General features: G+C 42.5%; 1 protein-coding gene across 3 annotated transcripts in view; it reads right to left on the reverse strand.

Moving 5' to 3' along the window:
* Window positions 1–26,190, reverse strand: part of LOC121351459 (protein spinster homolog 2-like) — a 134,514-nt gene that overhangs the window by 74,432 nt on the left and 33,892 nt on the right. For all 3 annotated transcript variants that reach the window (XR_005954799.1, XR_005954798.1, XM_041463601.1), the window contains exon 2: window positions 23,846–23,911. Coding sequence is in view for 1 of the 3 variants with exons in the window: in XM_041463601.1 (XP_041319535.1) it covers window positions 23,846–23,911 (66 nt within the window). In the remaining 2 variants the exon portion in view is untranslated. The remainder of the gene's footprint in view (window positions 1–23,845; window positions 23,912–26,190) is intronic.

The following is a 26,190-nucleotide window of genomic DNA, read 5'->3' on the forward strand; positions in this document are numbered from 1 at the left end:
TTGTGCAAACAAAACCTACGAATAAAACTACAAGCAGTGTTTTCATCTCTGTTTTACAGAGAAACTAGATCAGCAGTAGCTCACAAATCCCTGCTCAGCAAGGGCACATCTGCACTGGCCCCACTCCAACAAGGCACTTAAGCACATGCTTATATTAGGCACTTTAGAGTCATCAATTCCATGATTAAGTGCTTTCCTGAATTAACACCAAGGGCTTGGCACCTTGCAAAGCTGGTACAACAACCTGGCACGAAGGATACGTGGCTGTTCTTTGGGAATGAGAAGCAGAAAATGACTGTGACTCGTCCAGACCAGTGTGACCACTGCAATTTGATCGTTCTCTTGGAAGGACACTACAATTCATTCATCCCAGAATCCCATTTGCTGCCATTTTTACGATGTAAAAAGACACAAAACTGAAAAAGCTTCCAAGGGAAAATTAGAAACATCCAAGTCAGCATCCCACTATTTCAAATATCAAATAATATGGTTAATTCAACTTTGAGACATGCAGGGTGTGATTCAAAACTCATATTAATCAGTGGGATTATTAGCTTTGATGACCTCTGGATCATAAATGAAAAGTCTAATTCTGGAATCCGGGCAAAATGCACAAAGCTACTCTTTCAAATAAAACAAACCAAAAAAAAAGATTGTCCAATGACTTTCCAACAATATACATCCTTCTGCTGCTCAAATCCCTTTGGAGGATTTATTTTTGGCAGACTCTGAGCTGTGAGCTTTGTCAGTGGTAAGCAGCTGACTTGACAGCTCCACAAGGTGTAAAATGAAAGGACAACAGAGCCAAATAAATAACAGGTAATGAAACACAGCTGTCACAAGAATAAATGCAATTTATATCAGAGTATTTATGACCCAAATATGCATCATAGCATTGATTAAGTCAAATAAATGCAGAGTATGATGGCTGTGTGGTCTGTCAAAAGGATTTTCCTGTTAGAGGCATTTCCCATGAATCAATTTTTGCAATTACTCCTGCCAGTGACAGCCGAGACTCCTGAACCCCAGCCTGGGCTGGCAGAACAGAGGTGAACAAAAGTAGGGCACATCCCCAGGTGGGATGGAAACCTGACTTACTCTAGAACAGGAGGTTCTGTGAGGTTCTGTGACAACTAAACACCACAAAGGAGAGACCTCATAGGAAGACACAAAACTGCAGCACGTTCAGTTTGAGAGAGGCGCAGCAGAAACATGTTTAATCTGCAGGCAAGAGGGCTGAGCATAAGGCAGAAGGTTGCATTCCAGTAAAGGAGCTGGCACTTGTGCCAGCCTCTTCCTCTCTGGCTTCTCTCCCTTCTTCACAGCATTTTCTGTTCCTTGCACTCACCCACTCCCAAATTAATAAAATTGAAGTGACACCACAGCAGCTGCTGCTTCAGCTCAACCACAGCCACAAATCTTTTCTATTAAGGCAGCAGTGGGACAGAGGTTGGCATTGCACTTTGCTCTTCCCAATCAACAGCTTCTCTTCCCATTCTCACTTAGAGACATCCTAGAATATTACAGCTCTTGAAGAGATGCAGAGAGCAAGTCAGGGCAGAGTCAGAAACCCACTGGGATTTAAGATGAGCTACTGTGAAGGCAGTGATGGCATTGGGAGCAGCTGTGGGCAGGTACAGCTCTGGCAGTCCCATTATGGATGTGTACAGCTCATTTCTCCTGGTAAATGACCTCCAGCAGGGCCAGCAAAAGTGGCTCAGTCCCAGCACAGGGTGGAGCTGAGATACATTTCTTCAGGAGTAAATTATCATGTGAGCAAAGGATGAATAAACAGACAAACAGTGAATGCCATCAAGGAGGGAGGTTCTTTTAAGTACAGGTATTTTCAAAAGGAGAACCCATTTGTCTTTATTCCTCCCTTTGTGGCTTAGCCACTGAAATGCCGCCTGTGGTGAGAAGGCAGGAAGAGTGTAATTGCCCAAACAGGATGGCTTGGTGTCTATTTCTGCCTCTGGATGCCTGTCCCACCCTGTACAGGTGCACAAGCACTTTCTCAGCCAGCACTGCCCAGCTTTTTCTGTGCATGGCTGGAATTACAACAATGTGCAGCATAAAAAGTCTTACACGTCCCACCCAAACACCCACCAGACAAGGAAATCATCCTCCCAAGCCTCTATTGCTGCTGCATGTAATGCAGCTTCAGTCAGCTATTTCAGGATTATGGCCAGGGAGCTGCTATTCAGACACACTTTCCCCTCTCAAGAGCTGCCTGTGTACCCAGGGGAAAAGTAAATCCAACAGTGGAAGCAAAGGAGATGAGAGAAGAGGAAGGAACTATAAACTTTATATTTAACAGTCACAAAAAGCTCCTGCCTTCTGGAACTAGACACCATAATTTTTATTTTTCTCTTCTTTCTCTCCAAGCAAAACTTTACCAGCTTGACTTTACAGCTATTCCTTGAAAAGGCTCTGACCTGACAGCTCTCCACCCTGTGTTCCAAAGACACTTGCCTCCATCTCACTTGTTCTTTTGTTTAGTGGACTTATCAACCCAGAGATAACCTCAGAGAGGGGCTTCTCCTGCCAGCAGCTCATCCACAGAGCAGAATCAAGAAGGAAGAGAGGCAGTGACAGAGCACACACAGGGACTGCTGTACCTGAGTCCTGGAAGGTTGAGCAGATAACAGGCACCTCTGAAAAAAGGTCCCTTCTTTGGGTTTTGACTTTAAGCACACAGGGCTTGTTTTTTTCTGTCAGGAATAATGCCAGAAAGGTTCAGGGTCAGGTGAAAATAGCTTTCTGCACACAAGGATGCTCAACAAAAAAACTCTAGTGGGTATCTTTGAGCTCTGAGTCAGCACAAATCGTGTGTACACATCTAATTGAGTGCTGACAGTGAGCTTGGCTCTGTGGAAGGCAAACCCAGACAGCCTCTGCCTCAAGGGACTGGCATCCACTGAGACACTGCTGAGAACTGTGCTGAGAGGTTGATAACATCTTCCCAACAACAAATTTCCAAACAATGAGAACACCTCAGCAGGCAGCTTGCCCTGGATGGGATGCTTTATGGGTGTGTACAAGTACAACCCTGGGATTTGGTCAAGCCACTTCCACCCCAGGGACTTTCAGTCATGAGTGCACGTGTTTCTCAAGCTGCTTGTGACACCAGTTACCATCTACCTGCAATGGTGAATAAAGACTCTCCAACATCCCAACCAGCTCCTCTACTCCAAAGACATGTTTTTGCAATGCTTCCCTCTTTTAATTTTAATTTTCTCTATGATTTTATGCTATAATATAGCATAAACTCAGCACATACAACACAACGCATTTAATCACAGTGAGGCATGGGACAATTTAGAAAGAAAGTTTAACATTAATTTCTACTTTAGGGCTAAGGAAATTAAGACATAGGAAAGTGACCTGCCCATGATGAACTATAGACATCTGGAACCCACACAAGTCTTCCAGCTTCAGCAGTGTCCTCTTTATATGATCATCTCTATGCTGGAGGGATTTCTGAAGGTCTACAAACACAATTTAAAGTGATTTTTTTCTTACAGCACCATTCAAGCTAAGAAAGAACAAAGATCCTTTCATGCTACTTAACCATTGAACCTGAACTGTGCCAAAATTCAGGCACAATGTGGTCAAGCACTGGAACAAGCTGCCCAGGGAAATCACCATCGCTGGAGTGTTCAAACACTGCGTAGTTGTGGCACTGAGGAACATGGATTAGTGGTGGAGTTGGCAGTGCTGGATCAATGGTTGGGCCTGATGATCGTAAAGGTCTTCAACCTTAATTGTATGATTTGACCTGGATTGCATGATATCACCAAGGTAAAACTGATACTCAATAGTGGGGCAGTCCAAGGCCCCAGGAACCTCAGCAATGTGATTTAAAACATTCATCCTTTGAAGGAGGATGAATTAATACAACACACTTGATTTCAGAAAACACCACCCTGAAAACCATTCCTGCCACAGACATTATTATAGGTACTTTGTTACATCACTCTGCACATGGGCTTTGTTTTACTTCATTGCTAATTCAACAGCCAACAGATGGATCATGTTACTGTGCTTTGCTGGGTGCAAAACACGAGATCACCAGGTTCCAGACTCATGCAGACAAGAAGTTTCTGACAAGTGTGAGGAGCTTTGAAACACCATCAGTTCCATATGCCATGCAAAGCTGTCACACACTGACAATGTCGAACACAGGAGCATTACAAAGTTAAAAAAAAAAAAAAAAGTTTGAGAATGCATCAAATCAATTGGAGTAAGGTATATGAAGGTTTGGGTTGGTCTGAAACGTTCTCTCAGAACAGACCACAGGACAAAATGGAGAATTTTATGAATGCCTCATTGTGTCCTTGTGCTTGTTCAATAAGGCAAGGTGAAAAGTTGAAAAGTTCTGCACTTCAGTCACAAGCCAAGGCAGTGCCACAGACTGGGGACAGAGTGGCTAGAAAGCTGCCCAGTGGGAAAGGATCTGGGTGTGCTGGTCAACAGGGGCTGAGCATGAGCCCAGATGTGCCCAGGTGGCCAAGAGGCCAATGGCATTCTGTCAGGAAAAGTGTGGCCAGCAGGAGCAGGGACTCTGTCCCCCTGCAGGGAGCATGAGTGAGGCCACACCTTGAGTGCTGCATCCAGTGGAGCACGCCCAGAGAAGGCAGCAGAGCTGGGGAAGGGTCTGGAGCACAAGGATAAGAAGCAGCTGAGGGAGCTGGGGGAGGGCTCAGCCTGGAGAAAAGGAGGTTCAGGAGGGACCTTCTGGTTCTCCACAACTCCCTGACAGGAGGAGGCAGCCAGTGGTGCTCGGACTCTGCTCCCAGGGAAGAGGGACAGGACATGAAGAAACAGCCCCAAGGTGTGCCAGGGAAGACTCAGGCTGGACTTCAGCAGGAATTTCTTCACTGAAATGGTGGTCAGGCATTGGAAGAGGCTTCTTAGGGAGGTGGAGAAGTCCCCATCCCTGCAGATGTTCAAGGATCAACTGGATGTGGCACTCAGTGCTCTAGGCTGGGTGACAAGGTGGGAATGGGTCAGAAGTTGGAAAGAGAGGAGAATAAGTGTTTTAAAGGTGTGGCCCTAACTACTCACACAGTCTGTGTTTTTCAGTGTGTGTTTCTGTTTCACAGCACACTCTAGACTGTATTTCCCTCACTGCAGATGCCACTCATCAGTATTCAAGGTCCAATCTTGTCCTTTCCATAGGGAGAACATTGCACCAGCAGGTGCCAGTTTTTTCCTTAGCACAAACCGATACAAAATGTAAACAACATGTTTAGGATGAGCATGTGCACACACAGCTGACACACACATTTCCACAGAGAAGGAGGCTGTGGTACAACACCACTCGGTTCCATTTGCTGAGACAGGGTCAGAACCTGGTTACAAAAACACCACTTCAGAAGCCAGACAAGATCTGAACACAGCTTGTCTGGCAAGTTCACAATTCACTCAATAATACACAAGATGCCGTGCTTGGAAGAGTTCAGTACTGAAAATTCCCCTCTCTCCCTCACTGCAGAAACCAGATTCATCCAAAGGTTAGCCCCTATGTTCCCAGCAAAGGATATCCTGAAGTTTGCTTTGTTCACCTTAACTAACAAGAATAATTGCTTCAGTGGGAATTGCTGGGAAATCCACTCCTTGGAAACAGAAAATAAGATAAGACTATCCAGAAACCCAGCACTCAATTTTTTAACTGCTTTTTCATTAATTTCCTATATTATGTCCATTGAAGCTGCACTTAAAGATTCAGCCATTCCTAGCTTCCTTATTGCTGAAGCCATAAGGAGATAGTTACTCATAGTTAACAATTCACAACCCTTTTATACATCTGAGGTTCAATTCCATCCTGCTGTACTTCAAAAATTTTTACCTAAGTGTACAATGGAAAAGCCAGAATTCTACTGTACTGTTTTATCTCTTTGGATGTCCAGCAAATTTACTTGGAGCAGGAGCTAACATGCTACAAGACTAAATTTTGAACAGCTGTACGGAGACAACATCATTTAAATAGAAAAGAGGAAATCTCCTACTTCTGCTTTTCATTGCGGGAATTACAGTGATCACATTAGCACTGCTTTAAAGGGATTTGGGCAACCTCAACATCAATAAAACTGTTACCTCAAGGGATGGTTCCAGCATCCAGCTCCCTGTCCATCACTTGCCTTATGCCTGAATTGATGCTTGACTGACCCTGCAGTGGGAGAGCAGCATCCATCCAGCCCTGAGGAGCAGCTTTTCCAATGAAATAACAGTAGCAGAATGTCTTCTGTGGCTATGAGAACACTTGAGGAGGAGGAGACACCACCTCTCCTCATCAGTTAAAAAAATAATATTCACACTGGGGTCAATTCCACAATCTGGTTCCATGAAGAGGAGGCTGTGGCACAGCTGGGTTTCCATGGCAGTGCCATACAAAGCCATGCAGATTATTGCCTAAAACACCGTTAGATTGCTGGCACTTGTCAGCACAGCCCAGAAAACATGCTTTTCTGGCAGTGTTTAAACTCTGCTTTTGCATTTCTTACTGTGCAGAAGTGATGGATTAAATAAGCCAAGGCAAATTCTGTTTTACAGCTACTTCCACTTTGAGTTGTTTTCCTGCAAAATGCTTTCAGTGTGGTTTCATTTAGACTCCTGACCAAAGCTGATGGAAGGACTCCTTGATTCAGTGGGCATTACAGCTGAGAATGTTGTTTAGATAGAACTGCTTATGGCTTCTAATGGCAGCAGAGATCAGAACCTCTGTGCCAATAAAAACACGAGTAAGTTTACTGCATCCCTGTAATATTAAAGGTTATTACTGAGAAAGGCACAGTGGGCATCAAAAAGAATTGCCAAAAGAACAAACCAAGTCCTTTTACAGCAAAACATTAAACAACTGGAAAAGGAACAACTGTTGTGGGATATGGAGGAGATCTAACACCATGAGTGGCAAGGAAAAGGGGAAAACTGAATCACCTCCTCTGTTAGAAGACTGACCAGACAGGTGGCCTCAAATAAGACTGGCAGCTGAAAAATGCAAATCAAAGGAGACCTTAATTCACAAAACTTAGCTAAACACTAGAACTTATCACAGGATGCCCCAGGAGCTAAGAGTTTATATTTTTATAAAACAGGATTGGACAAAACCCTGTAGGAATACTAACTGAAAGGCTGATAAAGGTAGCTCCTCTTGTTCAGGACATCCTCAGCTAGCCAGCTGATTTGGTATACCCAGGAACTACCACCATAATCTTGTCCTGTTCATCTTTTTCTTCCCTACATTTGTGATCACAACCAAAGACTGGCTAATGCACTGAAAGGATGTGTGGTCTGGAAATTACAACCATTCCCACAGTATTCTGAAAAAAACAACCCAAGAAAAATCTTAGGAAGACAAAACTGCATCTGCATAATTTCCACCAGCTTGATCACGTAATAACTTATGAACATATCCCTGAGCTGCACCTAACTTATTTCTAAAAGCTGGAATGTGGCTCACAGTTACATTTCTAAAACCACTAGTTACTTTGGCCCTGTACGTACACAGTTAAGAAGTTCCCAGTCAGAGTTTTATCCTCTTGCAGTTTCTCCTCCATTTGACTTAACCAGCTCCAAGTGTTTGAGAACTTTCTGGTCACACAGGGCAGCAGGATGTGTCAGCCCTGCCCGGCTGTGGTGCTCACACAGTGCGTGACAGGGTCGGTTTGCCATTGTGCAATCAGTTGCAGGGAAAGTTCATTAACTTAGTTAGCCAATTAGGATGGATTTGTATCCATTCTGGTCAATCCTGAATTAGACATGAGATCCCAGAGGTGCAGAGACTGGTCAATAGCTGTGCAGCACTGCAGCATCATGAGTGACACAGCTACGACATGAGCAATATATACCTAAACCAGTCTTGGCTGCTGGTACAGACACAGCCAGCAATCACTCTAGCACTCATGAAAGTCTGCATCTGAACAAATAGCACTTTTGCTTTTCTCTTTCTGTGCACTTTTCCAGGATGTTCTGCGCATTTGCCATCCCTCTGAGAGCCGCAGTCACAAATAACCCTCCATCTGGGAAGAGGCTACTCCTATTTGCCAGGAGGATGAAACACCTACACCCAAGGCATACAGCCAGAGAAAGGTGTCTTAAAAAAGCATTTAAATAACCACAAACCCCAAAGGAGCTTTATTTTGTTCTGTTCCCTTCCTCTACTTGAAGAGCTCTTTCTTTTGCCATTGCAATTATGACTCTAGGCACACGCACAGAGCCACATCCGCAGGAGCCTTCGGAAGCAAAGGTGAGATCTCCTCAAGGAACTGCTCAAACTTTCTCTTGTGCCAGTAGAGAGCTTGTGTGACCATCTGGAGAGCAAAATCTGGGGCCTGCTGAGGGCTGAAAACTAATCTTGTCTCTTTTCTGGCCAGTTCACTGCTCCAAGAGAGGCAGCACGAGCTGGTGCCTAGAACTACAATGAGTCCCTTGGGGCAGGGATAGGGATGTGCACCTTCGCCCTGAAAGCCTTTTCAAGCCCAGCAGACACTTAAACACATCAAGAAATGACAGCCTAAAGCTGGTAATGCAGGATAATCTAAATCCCTTGATCCTTGAAATCTCCATTGAGTACCGTGAATTAGATTTAACTAGCAATAAAATACTTAAATCTGTTATTGTCATAATAGAATGATGCTTCATTTGTATCTGGTATAAAGGGAAATAATGTTCCTGGTTCCTAATTTGAGATAGAGAGGGAAGACTGTTTTCATACTAAAATGAGCTCTGCCATCCTTCTTTACACCAGCACTACTAATCCTGCATCCTTCCTTAACGAACATTTTAATTTCAAATAATTAACTAGAATGCAATAGGAATTATTGTGTCTCAATCTCAAAACCTACTTCCTGCAGCAATTGAGAACAGGATAGAGAGGAGACACTTGTACTGGGTATTACTAATAAATTTCTTGCTACATGTTATTTACCAACAACAGTAGTTTCCTCAGAAAAAAAGAAAAGAAAAACAATGTAATAGGAAGTGCTTCCCCTTCTCTTTAGAATGGAATCAAGAGTTCCTCATGTATTTGTGACAACTTACTGAGGGAGATCATCTGATATATTCTCATCCCACATCTTTCAGACTTAAGGTTTGTTTGGGTTTGTTTTTTAAATGAAAACCCTAAATAAATTACTGTTCCGCAGGGGGAATGCCTTGCTGACCTCTACACACAGGTCTCAGTATCTGCTGGTTGCATTTCCAAAGAATTAGAAACTCTGCAGGAACCAAACATTCTCTTCCCAAACACAGGAGTTCACTGGTCCCTCATGGCGCGAGGGATTTGGGGAAGGCTGGGACAGGGATGCTGGCTCTGCCAGCAGTCTTGGCCAGAAAGAGACCCTCAGCCACTGCCTTCCACCAGGGCAACAAGCCCAGGGGGATTTTGGAGCTGCCAGTCCTGATGGCTACACTGCTGGGAGCCAAGCAAATGCTGAGAGTAGTGAGGAAAAGCTGCATCAAAGCCTTGAAATCCACACAGCTCTGCTTTGGGAATGGGGAGGGGGACACAGCTCTTTGCTGACCTTCTCTCCAGGCTGGCAGTGGCACTGGTTGATTTATTTTAAATTATTTTTACAGTTCTTGGGGGGGCTGTTGTACCATCTATAGTGGGTTTTGCAAAACACATGCTCCCTCTTTGGAAGAGAAAATGGCCATAGCTTCATTTTAATGATGGAATTGGCTGTACCACAGCACTGACAGCCTCGGGACAGCATCTGAGCTGGAAGGACACAAGGAGTAAATGAGAGTTTCCTCTCAATTTCAATGTCTATCATTGGCACCCACCAAAGTTGTCCTACTTAAGAGTTAAAACTGAAGACAGTTCTGCAGATTATGTGCTCCAGAAATTGTTCAGGAAAGCACGTAAGCACAGGCAAATGGGCAGGAAATGCTCTGGGGTGACTGAGAGACATGCAGGACACCCCAGATCTTGTTTCAGTGTTATCACCAAGGCACAGGAGCAAAGCACTGATGTCCAGAGAGGGAAGGACAACAAATCACTCAGTGTGTGTTTGTGCATGTGCAGATAAAAGTGTGTCACAGCTTGGTAGCAAACTCCTTCCACACTATTTTTCACAAAACTGTTCCTTTCCAACTCATGCCATATGTCTTCAAGAGTGCTTATAGCAGATCAGTAAAATGTAATATTTTAAAATCAATAAAACTCAATAACTAAGGAAATTATCAATCTGAGGGGAAAAAATACAGATTAATCTCTGTATTAGAGCTGACTTCCTTCACAGGGGTCAGTTCACATCTTTCTGAATTTCTAAACACACTGACTTCACCCTGGTCTCACACTGCCTGCCTCTAGATATCTGGAGCAAGGCAAACATTTGTCAAATTAAACTGAATTCTAAGGGATGGAAATATATTATTTCTCATCATGAAAACTTCAAGAGGACATCTAAAATATCTGATTTTTATTTACTTGCTCTAAGACACAGGCGGTGCCAGCAAGGGGTACTGCTCTTTAAATCCTGCCATCTGCAGCCTTATGCTAATTCACTTTTTTTAGGAATAGAAATCACTGTGGAATGAGAATATGCTAAAATTCACAGAAGATAAGGATATAAAAGCCATTGCAGGTAATTGCTTTGGTTTGATGCTAACCCAACAACTCAGCATTGTCTTACTTTCCTCAAAGATTTCCCTCCTCCCAGGGCCATTAGTGCTATTGATAGCTTCACCTTTATTTGCAGAGGAAACACACACATTTCATAACACTGCCCAGCCAACCCTTACTTCTAAAGAGCTGTTTGCTGGTCACAGAGGGAATTTCAGTATTTTGTCCTGCTCAATTACCTACTTTTTTCTGGGTTGCCTGTAAAATGCAAAGTATCTTGTGCAATGACAGCTTTCTATATAAGCTACCATCCATTAGAGACTGGCCTAAAACCACACTAACTTTACAGGGGAAATTTCTGCAATGCTGAGTGGGTTTCAATTCAAAGCTCCAACACAGAAAGAGAAAAAAAATCATCTCACTGTGGAATCTCACAGTTTTTCCCTAACAGCCGTGTCCATCTTTCTGCCTAAGGCATTGCCAGTGAATAAATAACTCCCCCAGTAAGATATCTTTCATTTAGCCTCAGGAGACCATTTAATAAGAACAATGACAACAGCTCAGAAAACCGTGTAGTCTTGCATCCTGTCTGTGGCAGGGACAGCAATCAGATCCTTCCGAGGAAAGTACACAGAATTCCAACACAGGCAGCTGAACTACTCAGAGGCTGCCTTCAGCACTCCCAAGAATTATAATGTGTTATCCACATAAAGATCTGATCTTTTAAGCTCAGGTCCTAACAATATTCCTCGTGACATTCATTTCCACAAGCTTTCCACTCTTCCTTGAGAAGTTTTTGGAATGCTTTCCAGCAAAATGACCCCTGCTGATTGTTTCTGCATTGTGAGGAAAAAAATCCTAAAAACATACACCCCACATCCTTTTCAGGACTTTCATTATGTTATGTGATTTTACATTACCCCCTCTCTTATTTTTTAGGACAAGCAAATTAAAAATATTGATTTTTGAGCCTTCTCCTGTGAGAGGGAAGTGGAGGCTGTACATGACAGTGCAGCAGGTGCCAGGGCTAGCTGCTCTGGACCAGACATGTTGGCCCAAAGCGTGGTTTGTTTGTAAACGTACCCACTGTCTGGTTTCATTATGAATCACAAATCCTCTACAAGGCAAGGAAGGATCCATTTGCTCTCACTTACCCTGAACCCTGAGCTGATTCTCATTTATTACCCACCATTAAACTCACCCAGCCACAGAAACCGTGTGCTCGGACACAAACAATCACCACCAGCTGCAAGATTCAGGTAATAAAATGCTGAACCACTTCCTAGTCTGATTAGCAGCACTGTGAGGGTCAGGGAGGAGTCTGAGCCACCAGACAGCAAGATCTGCTTTTGGCAGAAAACAAGGCTCCAGCCCCTCAGCAGTTGTCAAGCTGCTTTCTCCTGTGTTAAAGCACACCAGGTAACTCAACCTATTGTCCTCTGAGAGTCTGGCACCTAAACTACAATACAGGTACAAAAAAAACTATCTACTGATTTATCTATCTAGATATAGATAGATAAATAAAGACATATATTCATTTTAAAATACAACAGGCTTTCCAGACAACCACCAAACCCCACGTAACAAGATCCACAAGTGAGCCAGAGGCATTTTGAAGATGACCTCAGGACATCCAGAACACCCTCATCTCCCACAGTTTTTCATGTCCAGCAAGCTTTAGAGAGAGTCTCACCATCATTCAACCACCAGTGGTCTAAGAACAGCTCAGGGACCACAAATATTTTTTACTTCCTATCCAATGCCACACGATGCCCATCAGCACTTCCATGGGCTGATCCATCTATTTTTCCAGATGCCAGTAACATTTCAAAAGGCTTTTGCATCACAAAGCAAATGCAAAGAAACATAATCATTGACTGCCATTTGCAACTGTATATTGAGGACTAGGACAAGAGCTGAACAACCAGCAGGCCACAAATAAACACATACAGTGACAGCAGCCTTCATCCCCTAGTGAAGGGACATCCCAGGACGTAGGGAAGCCTCTCACACCATTGTAAGTGCTATGCAACAGAATTATTTGCCAATTCAATGTTGTGTGCAGTATTTAGAAAAGCTCCTGCCTCTTGCTGTTATAAATGGCAATTTAGACAAAGAGCAAGTCTTTCACAGTGGCTGGGGGGCCTTCAAAAAGGGACAAATTAGTTTAAGGAAATTGTTGAAATACTGGCATATCCCAGTGTTTAACTTGCCACAGTTTGGAAAAGGATCACAGCTACACTGGAGAATGAAACTCTGCATGTCTTACAGAATCTCAGTTTTACAGCTGTTACTTCTAGGATTATCACCCATGTGTCATTCCTGACTTGGAAAAATACTCTAATGCCAAGCTGAGCTGCAGCTTCAAGAGTAAGCTTTGCAATTGAACTTGCTGCTATGGATAAAAGAACATGATATCTGTAGAAGACTCCAGGGTTAATCACAGTGTGAATAGCCATGGAGTGTGACTGGACCCTGTTTAAGATAATCCCTCAGTTTAAATTTCTTTGGACCAGTATCTTTCTGGGAGAACAAGTACCACTGGGAATAAACCATCCTGAAACAAATACTGCAATGCGCAAGGTTTGCAAATGCAATTCCTTCATGCATCATCAATTACATTAATGGAAAAAAGGAAAGGCAATATTGGGTAAATCCAGGGATTGCCAAGGTATTAAAGAAGCCCATTTCACTTAGGTCTAGAAAGGTAGAAGGTGGGCCTGATGAGTGACCAGTGGCCCATCTGGTGTTGGTTTGTGTTCAGTGCCTGTTCCACTCCCCTCCCAGGAGACCAGAAGTGCCCCAGCTGAGCTCTGCTATCAGAGTTCTGTTCAGCTGGAACTGAACCGTGGGGGAAAACTTGGCATGGTGCTGCCCAAAGTTTATTTGTCTGGTGACTAGACAAGAAACCAATTTCTGGATTATGAATCCAGAAAGAATAAGTTCAGTAAGTACAAATGAGACAATGTAACACATCTTTTATATACAATGGAAATATTTTCCCTGCTCAGTGTGTCATACACTGTCCACGTCTCTGGAAGGTGGAACATTAGCAGCTGGTAGGACTATCTCACTTGGCAGCTTTTAGTGAAAATTCAATATTCATTGTATAACATCCTATATTATACCTCTTCTGCCATAAAACATCCTCTATGAGAACAAGGACAACTATGGACAATTTGCTTTTAAGGAAAATTTTTGCTCTCTTCACTTTTTTTTTTCCCCGCAGAGATACTTTCTTTTAATATTTTCTCTTTGTTTTGCCACCCTCCCCCTCAATATGACATATTTGCTGTCACACTTGCTAATAATTTTCCCCATTATCACATCCATGGGTTTCAAAGCAGTTGGCAGGCAGCAGGCTTGCTACATCAGCCAAAAACTGGAAGTCACTGAAGGCTCTGGGTGGGTAAAGCAGGAATGAATCCACCTACATTTTTATAAGAATTTTCTAAGAAATGCAACCCAATAACCCTTAGAGACACAGCCTCTTTCCAGGCCCCCATGACTAAGCCACAGAGCTGAGGCAGTCTCAGCTCCCTGAGCTGTAACAGCAGTGGTACCTCAGCGGTGCTCCAGTGGGTGATGCCAACTTAAAAATAAAGCAGGAGATGGTGGGAACTAAACCAGCAAAAATTATGAGACATTTTCATGCTCCTGTTCTGTAGTTTTACTTTCAAGAAGACAGATAAAGGAGATGGATTTATCTAGTGAAATATTGCATGGTTCTCACCGTAATAACTGTTTACATCAGCCCTTCTGAACTAATATCTATTTTTAGTATCAGGTTTTTAAAAGATTCTTAGCTCAATCACTAATTTTGAGCTTTTAATTTACCCTGGGAGCAATTTTTCAGGTGGAATTAGTGCCACTTCACTTTGATTTGCAGGCACAATTAGTAAGTCAAGCATTTATATATCCTAAATGGCACCTGGAAAATGGAAGGCTGCTTTTCAAAAAAGCCCATGTGCTTAAATTGAATGGAACTCAGTAAAGACTTTTCTTTTTCTTTTTCCTTTTCGGTGGTAAAGTTATTCTTTAACTCACCCTTCTTTCTTAACATGATTCATTGCAAAGGCTCTCATGAAACAATTCCTTTCTTTGTCAGACTTTGTCAATGATTTCTAGTGCTCAAGAGGTGTGGCCGAGGGCACTACAACAATTTTATTGTTCTTTATACTGCCAGGTAGTTTGGACAAAACCACAGGATGCTGAAGACACAAACACAGTGCTGACAACTGATACCAACAATTGCTGAGGTGACCAGGACCACTCACATCCCAGGGTGAGGCACAGCCAAGGAAAAATCCAGTAATTGTGAATAAGGCAGAATTAAAAACAAAGAATTCAGAGCGTATTTCAAACATCCTTCAAGGAAAACAAAACAAATCCAACCCAACCCCAGACAGACAAATCCTCTGCTGAAAATGTCACTGTGTAACTCTTAGCAAGGTCGGTTTTAACAGGTATTCATCAGAAGCTGACAGAGGATCATCCTGCCTCCACAAACTGATGATCCAGACAAAGAAGGAAACAGGCAAATGACACAGAGAAGAGAGCACCTTGGCCACCACTGTCAGTGGAATGATCTCAGACACAGGGTGGGATTGTTGGGGTGTCCTGTGCAGGGCCAGGAGTTGGACATCATGATCCTTGTGGGTCTGTGCCAACCCAGAACTCTCTATGATTCTGAGAATTGTAAATTCATAGAATTTACAATAAAGAAATCAAAACTCAAACTGTTTTACCTGTATTGCTTCCCTAATTCACTTCCAAGTCCACCTCAACAGTAATTTATTGTAACCATCTATTTTAAGATAGTGCAGCTCCAAATAAGCATGTTTTTGTAACTCCTTAGTTCTTTAGGGCAGCTCTTTGCAGGAAAGGTGTATTACTGTTAATGTTCTCACTTCAACACCACTGTCCCACAAGGAAATAAATTAGAGGTGTCTCATCTCCAACTCAGCTCACCTACAAAGAACAAAGGGAATGATGCAGTAGGAGAATATGTAAAGCAAGTCTTCTGTAGACTTTAGTGGATGAAAAGTTTGGAAGGAGCAAATGGTTAAAACTGTTCAAATGTTTAATTGCTAATAGCCTAACATATAACTGAGTGGGGAATAAAAGACATCAGAACTGAACTTTCCCTAGAAATGTCCTTTCCACTGAAAACCAAAGCACTTCCCTGCTTGCAGCAGCAAAGACCACAAAAATGTGTGTGAACCCCTCCTACTACTACTCATCCCATCAAAGAACTGTTTGTTTTTCGCCTGTGGTATAAAAACCTGAGCCTTCCACAGTCATTTGACTACCTTGGAAACAACTGAAGAGAGTTTTAGCAAAAAATGTTTACATACATTTACATAGCAGTACATGTACAGTGAATTAGGGTAAGTAGTGGAATATGATCAGTAATATTTTCTCTCCAAAACTAGGTACCCCACGTAACTTAAGCAGAAAATGGGTGTTTGCTCCATAATCTTACATCAGCATACAGGAAACATCCCCAAATAAGTGCATGTACTGGGGGCAAGGGGAGAGCATTGGGAGATTGATACAACAATACACCATTCATGCAGGTCAGGCTTACTTGTGTTAATTGGAATCTAGTTCTGCAGGCTGCTAACACTACCCAATACCACGAGGAATGTTCACTTTTTACGTAAGTGGTGTCCTGGAATTCATTTTCAAAGCCAGGTACAAGTGCCTATGAATGAGTCACTCCTCCTCAGGTGCATATGGGTCTTTATATGGGAATCACTGCTGACCTGCTGACCTGTTCTTGCTTCTGCCATGGCTACAGTTCCCAAAATTGTGCCCACAACACATGTTCTTTCCAGCCAGACATGTAGCAATGCTACTTTTATAGTGGTAATAAATCACTATACAAATTTGATGGTGAGGATGCAGAATGGTCTGGTACAGAGCCCAAAAGGTTTGAGAAGCACTGGTTTGGAGGAATAGTCATCTGGAACTCCAAAGAGGACATTAGAGAAGCAAAATAATTGCATGGATTAGTTCAGGACCCCAGCATTCCCACTACTGCAAACACAGCCCTGCACTTCCAGAGTCTTCTGGATGCCTGCTGTGTTACAGCCAGCAACCAGCCTCAGTGCTCTTCATTCCCAAACAGCACCTTCAGTGCTCCAGGGTCCTTCACACTCCCTCAAAACTATTTGGGTTACCCAAGTGATCTCTGTCTCAAATCTAACACCACCTCCAACAGTGCTGGATCACCCTGGGATCTCCCAGTGGGCACAGACCAAGCCTGACCTCTTTATCACCTGAACTCTCCCTGCTGTTCACATTCTCACTACACCATACATTGCCCTGCAGAACTGCGGGTTTGTACTCCAAAAAATGTGAGAGTTCTCCAGGTGTGGGAGACAACACAAAACTAAAACAACCTTAAAATAAATCTTTTCAGAGAAAGCACTTGAGGCTTCCCAGGGATAAAGCACATTAAATATATAAAATGTACTATAAAAATTAGGCCTATTTTCTCACCCCCAGTTCATAGAAGACCTGATCCAACATCACTTAAGGTCAAGGCAAAAAACCTTTCCCTTCTGAGCTAACACCTTTACACTGGGCCCAAGATGTATCAACAGCAAGTGATACCATACTCAGGCCACACACAAGCACTCCCCTGGTCACCACACTTGAAAATTAAATTTATAGGCACAGTGAAAGCAAGAATTAAAGATAAGCAGCTTTTCCACTTACTACCAAAAGCTTTTAGTGCCACTGAAGTAGGGGAGGAATAAAAGTAACCTACTTATAAGGATTTTGAATATAAGTCCATGCTTCCCTTCCAGCAACTGGTAGCCATTAAATACATAATAACTGATAATGTAAATGTTCATCTCTCTCTTTCATAATTACAGCTACAGTGACAATGAAAAAGGTCAAGGGAGCCAGACCAGCCTTTCTGAACTATTTGTGCACAAAACAGTGCAGATACCAGTTACATGAGACTGCACTGCTGGTACTAAGAGTAACTAATGTTGTTTGAAAGTATTACACAACACCAACAAAAATCCTGTCTTCCACTATACAGTGCTTGAATCAAATTCTGAGGTCTGAGGAACATACGTGGGGGGATGGACAGACTGTGTTAAAAGATGTGGGGACTTTGGGTGGAATAATAACTACTTCTTTAAAATCTGTGGGAAATCTTTCCTCTCATTATTACAATAAATTACAGAAGTGAAGACAACCTTGGCAAGAGGTGTCTGAACTACAGCCTGAGGGAAAATAGGCCAATTTCTACTAATAGAACAGATGTGCCACAGGCAGCAAAAGTGCAAGTTTCCCTCACAACACCCAGCCCAAGTACCTGAAAGACCGATAGTGAGGACAAACTTTCCTTGTGTGAAGCAGAAAGACAGGATGGGGGGAATGAATTGTTATCTTGTGCTACTCGCCATGCATTATCATAAAGTGAAGATATTAATGAAGACAAGGCAGTCTGGAGAGTTTCCCTGTTCTAGCAGCCTGCACTCTCTTGCTGACACAAACAACAGAAAGACAAAATACACCACCAGCTGAAGCACTTCCCTCCGCTCAGCAGGAAGCAAGGACACCTTCCCTTCCCACCCTGACCATTTCACCCCCCCCAAAGAAAATGTACTTTGCATTCCAGAGCTGTCCAGTGAGAACACAGGCTGTAAATGGCATTTTTATAGTTCAGTCCTTGGTGCGTGGGCACTGGGCCAGGGCACAAACACGTTTTCCTCTAACCTGCTCACTGATTCAAGACAATACTCTCTCTCTTGATTGCAGAGGCATTTCCAGATAGGTTAAGTGCTTTCATGAATCAGACCCTCAGACTGCCATGACTTCTCAGGATATCAGACTGTTCTAGGACAGAGGAAAAAAGGACTGTCTGAACTTGTAAAGGATGTAGGTGGGAAATAATCAAGCTCTGGACTTTGTCAACTCACTCCAGTAAAATAAGACCAACCCTTGTCACAACATTAATCAAAGCATATTGGAAGAGCCCTGCTTTCTCCTCTTCATTGCTTAAATTGACCTTGCTTAATCCCTACATCAGCAGAATCCTACAGAAGCTGGAAAAATGTCAGAGAAAAGGACACAAAATCAGGTATGGAGGCGGAAATGGGGAAAAAGGTTTTGCTCATTGTTGAAAGGCTTTGGAGGATGTCCTGGCAGAAAGAAGTTCCACCTTGTCCTGCCATTTTGAGCACCAGACTGCCAGAGAAGTAACCTGGATTTAAGAATGCTTAGTCTTGTTGGAAGCAGGGAAGAAGGCAGTGGGTAGGACATGGTGGACCAAACCATATGCAGTCATAAGAGCAAGCACAAAGTATTCTATAAGCATTCTATCTCACTTCCTGGCTTGGATACCTGAGGAACCACCTCCTTGGGAAGTGCTCAGGTGCAGGAAGCCATTCACCCAAAAGGAAAGCCCATGAACTTAAAATAGAAAACAGAAAGTGTTTAGATTATGATTTTCTCTGTTCTAGCAAGAGGAACAGTCAAGCAGGTGCAGTAGGAAGCAAAAAGTGAAGATGTAGTTCAATTCTGCAGAGCACAGCTGAGGAGAAAGACAGTGTCCATTTAGGGAGAAGCAGATGGTAGAAAAGAAACAAGCAGCACCTGCAACTCATGTAATATACACATATTCAGGGGTAGCACCTGGAGAATGTGGCTTCTGCATGGAATAAATAAAAATGTTAGAGAGGTACAGCTGCCACCATAAGCCAGTGACAGGAAGATGGGAGTCAAAGGGAACTGAATTTCATCAAGTCTGATTTATCCCACCATTGTGCTGCATCCACTATGTCAAGACTCCTTCTCAGTGCATGTGTTTATAGCTTTGTGGGAACAATCACAGCACAAGAGAGCTGATTGTGTATTTGTAAGGTGTAACCTACTGAAAGGTTACACTGTGTCAGCTCAAGAGGTAGGGCAACACAGGTAGATAAAAGTTCCACTTTTCAAATTAAGAGAGTTTGTAGCTGCGATTGACCCTTACAGGAAAAGTGAGCTCACAACAAGATTCACAAAAACGTACCTGGCATTGCTTGGTTTTCTGGGAAATCAGGGGCTGAAAGGCATCTGGGGGAATGCCCATCCCTCTGCACAGTAGGAAAGACAAGTTCCTTCAGAGCCCCAGTTATCTATGATTATTCACCTTTAATGAGTCCTTGCTGATATCTCACCTCCTTACATTTCCTGGCTTGTGACCTTACACTATACACTTTTGCCTACCAGGGTTTCCTCTAATGACATCTCTATGCTCTTCCTGAAGACAGACACTTTCCCCCTCTGCATTTTCATGGAATCCTTGCAATAACCTCCATTTGATACCTCCCAGTTTCCACCTGCAGAAGTCCCTGAGCTGGAGCTGTCTGGGTTGGAGGATTCAGGCGCCCAGTAACAAGGACCAAATCTCTGGGTCTAAGCATTAAACTCATTAATTAATTAAATTGTAACACTAATGCTGCATGTTCAGGAACTGGACTGTAGTTCTCATCCTGGCTCTGCCCCAGACCTACTGTGCCACTTTGGGCATTTTTCCCATTTGGCTTTCTTGGTTTCCCCATCTATAAGGCTCAGCCTTATAAACCCTCCCAATATAAAACTCCTGAGATCTTTGGATGACAAACTGTATAATGAGCCAACTACTGCTATTATTAGAGCTCTTGTGTGCTACAGAGACACTGGCAAGAGACACAAAAGCAAAATAAATTCAAGGCCACAGAGAGCAGACAGAGCAATAAAAAGCAGAAAATTGTAGAAAGAAGGGAAAATAATCTAGTCAAAATCAGAGTACAGTACTGGGGCATTACTCCCATGGTATAGTGTATATGGAAGGATAACGCTATTTTGAAGCAGTTTAAAATCCAGTTGAAGCAGTACAAATCCAGTTGTCCACCTTCTTAGTCTGTGTTTCTGTGGCCTGCAGTTCTGTAGCTGCTCCTACCTAACTCCACTCATAGATAAGACTTTTTGTATGGATTGGTTTATAAATGTATTGACTGGCTACAGCAGTACAGCTCAAGTAGGCACAGAGATGCTCCACCACCTTCTGAGTTCAGCCAGGTTTATCCTTTCTCTAGCTGGGAAAAGCAGCCAGTAAGAACTGAAATGCACAAGAAAGCTTGGATGCAGACCTGTGAGATGATCAACTAAACCAATATTTACACAACTGCATATGTAGTGCTTTAAAAGGGAAGAACAGCACACAGTTACAGATCATCCAGAGATAAGTGAAGCTCAGATCACCAGTTTTATGTGTGCTACTCTAGAATGCTACTGAGCAAGCAGCAGTTGTGCTCCATCTGTCAGTGTGTCCTCTGCTGTCACAGGATGCTTGCTGTAGAGCAGACCATGGTCTGCTTCTTTCCATTATGGATGAGGCTGGATTGTCCTGTGATTTTTCTGTACAGGGACTTACAGTGTCCCTCTAACCAGTTTATATTTTCTCTTGATTAAAGAGCAGCTTGTATGTCAGGATTAATATAAATGAAGACAAAAATCCTATTTGTGTCTGCAATTCCTAAGGATCAAGTCACCTTTGCTTTCCAGACAGCATCAGAAACTAAGAGTATGGATTGGCTTGCAAGTGATCAGAGGGAGAGAGATACCAGATCAGCTGTGCCTGCAAAGAGTGGGGTGTGGGATGAACACAGGGTCAAACATTATCCTTGGTAGATTTCTTTTCCCCACTTTCTGTTTGGATTTTCAGAACCATTTCATCCTAAAATTTTTTGCAACCTTGTTTCTCAGTTAAAAGGTTTTTTAAATTTTTTAAAGTGTTTTCTTTTATTGCCTTTTTGATGAGTGATATGAACTGCATATATACTACATTTCGCTCCCCCTCATTAACGTTGGAAATTAATTTAGGACTGAATGAGATGCAGGATTAACAACCTGAGGACTAATCCACTCTTTATTCAGAGGACATAAGCAGGATGAACAGTCTTTCGTCTCACATCACTCAATTAGTCAGCAGGACCATCTCATGGGAAGCAAACAATATTTGTATATCTGCTGGCAAAGGAAGTGTTCAGGGTTAGGGCAGAAGAGTGGGAGACACCTGGCCTGGCCCCAGCTTTGCTCCAGGCTTCTTCTGCAGCCCTGGGCAAGTGCTTTTACACTGCACCACTTCCCCTGATTTTAACATTGAGAAGTCTGGTTTAGAGAAAAACCAAAAGATTAGAAGCGATGTTTATGGTGGTTTAGGGTAGCATCTTTTATTTAAGCAGGATTAAGGATACCTGGGCCATGGGCCACCTGCCAATACAGAAACTTGGTGAGCTGGAGGAATAGATTTAATAAGCCTTCAGTTACATGCCTCTATCCTTATTTACATGAAATGGTGTTTTATTTTCTGAGCACTCTTTTCCTCTGGTAGCATTGTGATTAGTACATTATTATCTATATTGCAGAAGCAAAGTCAAGTCCCCAGTTTTCAGATCAGCAAAAAAAAAACCAAGAGAAAACACTGCTTTTCTAAAAGTAACAATTACCTGTTAGAAAACTTGACACACTCAAGAGAAATCCTGCAATATCTCAGTGAAGCTGTTTTCAGATGCCCTGTGTGTTTGCTAGAGAAATAAATAACATATCTTGCAATTAACAAATGAATATCCTGCTGAAGTTAGCTTTTACTTGCTGTCAATGAATAATCTTCTGAAGCTTTTCATCCACTGAAGTGAATGAAGATGAAATACATGCTTTGGCAAGTGTCCTTTTCCACCAGAATATTTTCTTGAAAGCACTTTGTGTCTAATGATACATTGAGGACCTGTTCCCCTGAGTACAATAAATAAATACAAATAATTGCTGTAGAAAAGACTCTGACAGGTAACCAGTGCCATTTTGGGCATAACTGATTGATGCTACATATAATCAGTGACACTTGTAAAGCTGAAACCTTCAGTTCTGGACACATGCTGCTCACATCAGCTGAGTTGAGCTCTGCTGTCCCACAAGGACAGCATTTTTAAACATTTAATACAAATTGTTATTAATTGTTTGCATTACAACATTACCAAGAAGCTGCAACCACAGATGAGGACCCTGCTGTGCCATGGGCTGCAGGAAATAAAAAAGGAGATATTGCAGTGGTTCACATAATTTGAAATCAAAGACCAATTGATGGAGCTCCAGAATAGTCTCACCTTTAGTGAGATCATAAAGAATGAATGATTTTATACAATTCAGTGTTGGCCACACTGAATTTCACAGACAAGCTCCTGACAAGTGTTTGGTATCCACCATGACAGCATAGGAAAACATGTCATGCTGGCACACTATTTCAAAACCTAACAGAATTCTCACTTTTTCAGAGATATAATTGTTCCAGTGTGGTTCCCTCAGACAGATGACAGTGACAAGACAGCTACAGCACCACAAATCTGTGACTCTAATTAATAGTTCTGTAGGAGCTTTTCAAAGCAGACTGTTTTCTTAAAATACTGAATTTCTTAAAAATACTGCTACTCCTTTCAACTCTCCAGGAGGATCAAACGTGCTGTGGTGTCTGCATGAGACTGGCACTCAGTGTCACCCTGTGCAGCCCACGGATACAGGCCCTCCTCTAAGCCCCCTCAGGACTAGAGGCCAGAGAAGCTGAGGTCCTCCTGGGCTTGTTCAGCTCTGCCTAAAGATGTCTGAGACATGAAAATGCCTGCTCCATTAAAAGGACATCAGAATTGCAATAATCCTTCCTTGCACAATAAGAGAAATGCTGGAAGCTAACAGCAGAATTCCAGGGCTATTGTTAATCCATGAGTTCTCATGGATGCAGTGGTTGTTAGCCTTGCCTACAGCTTTCATCCTCAGGTTCTTGCCCCAGTGAGTTTTACATTTTCATGCCACACCATGCTCCCAGGGACTGTCCATTCAGCAGATTCTCTGTCAAGCACTTGAAGGGCAAAATACACCACACTTATTACCAACCTAAAGAAGTGACCAGGATGCTGGTGTAGGTTTATCATGAGTTTTCTAATCTAGGGGAAGGAACCATCTCCTGTTTGAATTTAGTTCTTGTAAATAAAATAATTGGCCCATTCTACACTCAAGTCATTCTGAGACCCAATTTCCTGCCCAATAGCAAATCAAGGCCAAAAAAAACCCCCTCCATGTTCCTCCTGCTTCCCAGTAGGAGTGTATTTATTCACCTTTCTAAGAGTAGATTTCACAACCAGTATGCCTATGCATCATAATGAAGAAATCTGTAGGCACCCATCAGAGAAATGGAATGTTACAAAGAGCAGTGAGAGAAGAAACACTCTTTCTTACCTGTCTGCAGCAAGCCAGCCCCACTGTCTTTGACTCCAAAGTGCTGCTGGATGTCTAGTAACACACCTACAAGGAAAACAGAAAATGCTCAGTGCCTTCAGCCTTTGATAAGTATTCAACTCAAACCTATTGTGATGCATCAGCAAAGCTTCAAATTCCAGTTTTAACACATAACTTCTAAAGGTTGTACTTTTTTTTTTCCTGTACATGCACTCTCAGTAATTTTGGGCTACTACAATAAAAGCAGAGGTAGGCAGATGCAATATCATACAATGAGCCTGGGAATTAAATCCTCATGAATGGTAACTGGTCTTTTCTTTCTCCTTAAATAAGATCAGGCTTTTCTTTTTGTGTGTGTGTTTTTTTTTTTTTTTTTTTCATAATCCAGACCTCTTACTTCTGTTATTTCACAGAAATACAGGGAAACTCATTCTGCACCTAAGGTGCTTCCAATGGTTTGACAAGACAGATTGAATCCAAGACAAGTTTTAACAAGTCTCTTCTGGTAGGAGATATGACAGACTGATAGCAATGATGAAAGGTTTCATATTTAACTAGTTCTGGGGAGTTTCTACTTTCAAAGCCAATATAACAAATATATTTAAAATACCTTAGTAAAGGTGGGTAAGTGACCAGATGCTCAGATTTAAAGCAGCTACAAGCAGAACTAAACCAAATCTTCAGTCTTCCTTGAACCCCAATACATTAATTGGCACAAGAAAAATTACCAGGTTTTGAAGTATTTACACATTTAACTAGATTTAAAATTTTTGTATCAAACATTTTGACATGTGTAACATCAGGTATATGGGACAGCCATGTTCTTGTAACCAACAAACCAACATGAAAACGCACAGCAGGGCTTTAATAGCTCATTTGGGGGTACACAGGTTTGCCAAGCTGTGCATGGTCCAGTGGTCTCAGATGCAAATCCATAGGCCAGAATATTTGTCAGTGGTCTAAATAACCAGCATCTGACTTCCTAGGTCTGGAATTGAGGCTGTTGCTCTCTTTAGATGTGGGACTTCCTTATTTTGACCATTGTTTTCCCCAAACCTGAGATGTGCAAGTTTATTTTCTAGAAACAAGAAAACCATTCTCTAACCACACTGAACATCCACAGAAGTTCACCACCAGCTCAAATTCCAGTCCAAGGCTTTATCCAAAGTCATTACACTCATCTTTGCAGGTTACAGAAATCAACTGAGCACCAACCTGAACAACCTGAATCACTCACCATAAATGTCCTAGCTTTTGGGACTGCCAAAATCACACCAATTGACAAACACAGAGAGATAAAAGACCCAGAGATTACTATTCCCAGAAGACATCTGGGACAATGACAAGGGAACAGTCATAAATTAAAGATACTAAAGGAAAAGAAGAAGATGGAGAGATGGAAAGAAAAGGCAAGAAAGCTCATTTGAGCTATTCTGTACTATTTGTATATCACTGTTTACTCAGGGCAGCATTCAGGTGGGCTTTAGGCCTCAATAGCTGCCCAGAAGCATTAGCTCAACCTCCTGCAACAACTCCCACTTCCCTATTCTCTCATCAGACTCTTTAGCCCCAAACAAGAAGGCTGAGGGTGGGGAAGGGTGTGAACCTAATTAATGTATGTCATTACTGATAAAAGTGGGTAGATGCAGAGCCAGGCTCTTCACACTGGTGCCCAGTTAAAGAGGAAAAGGACAACGACTAAAATCTGGGAAAGTCCATTTAAACATAAGGAAATGAATTTTTACTGTCAGGGAGGTCAAGCTTGGACATTCAGAGAGGTTGTGGGTTCCCCATCCCTGGAGATACTCAAAACCCAACAGGACACACTCCTGTGCAACCTGCTCTAGCTGACCCTGCTTTTAGCAGGGGACTTGGATAGATGATCTCCAGAGGTCACTTCTGACCTCAATTATTCTGTGATTAAGTGCCTGATTACATCCATTCTGAGGCAGTGCTGCCCTGGCCTTTCTTTTCCTTTGGAACATTGCGGTCTACTACAATTTCAACAGGAATTTCTTTGCTTTCTCTTGGATGGCAGATTAAACTCAATTTGCAAAGTGCCCTGGCATTTCTTGAGTGTGCTTTCCTAGTTTGCTCCATTAACAACTAAGATACCATTATCCAGGCAGCAAATAATGAGCAAAAATGAATTTGCATTTGCCCAGCAAACCCCTCCGTGGTGTAGCTGACTTAGTGCTCCCCTTGGTGTTCCACCCTTCCACAAAAAAAAATGTTTCTCATGCCACCCAAATGTTTCTCTCCCACCCAGTGAGAAATCTCACTGAGCTTAACCAGGTCTGAGCACTGTGCTCCAGTACTTCTTGGTTCCAGACAGCCCACATCAG

Source organism: Pyrgilauda ruficollis, unplaced genomic scaffold (assembly GCF_017590135.1).
Source record: "Pyrgilauda ruficollis isolate IOZ18807 unplaced genomic scaffold, ASM1759013v1 scaffold168, whole genome shotgun sequence".
NCBI classification, from domain to species: Eukaryota; Metazoa; Chordata; class Aves; order Passeriformes; family Passeridae; genus Pyrgilauda; species Pyrgilauda ruficollis.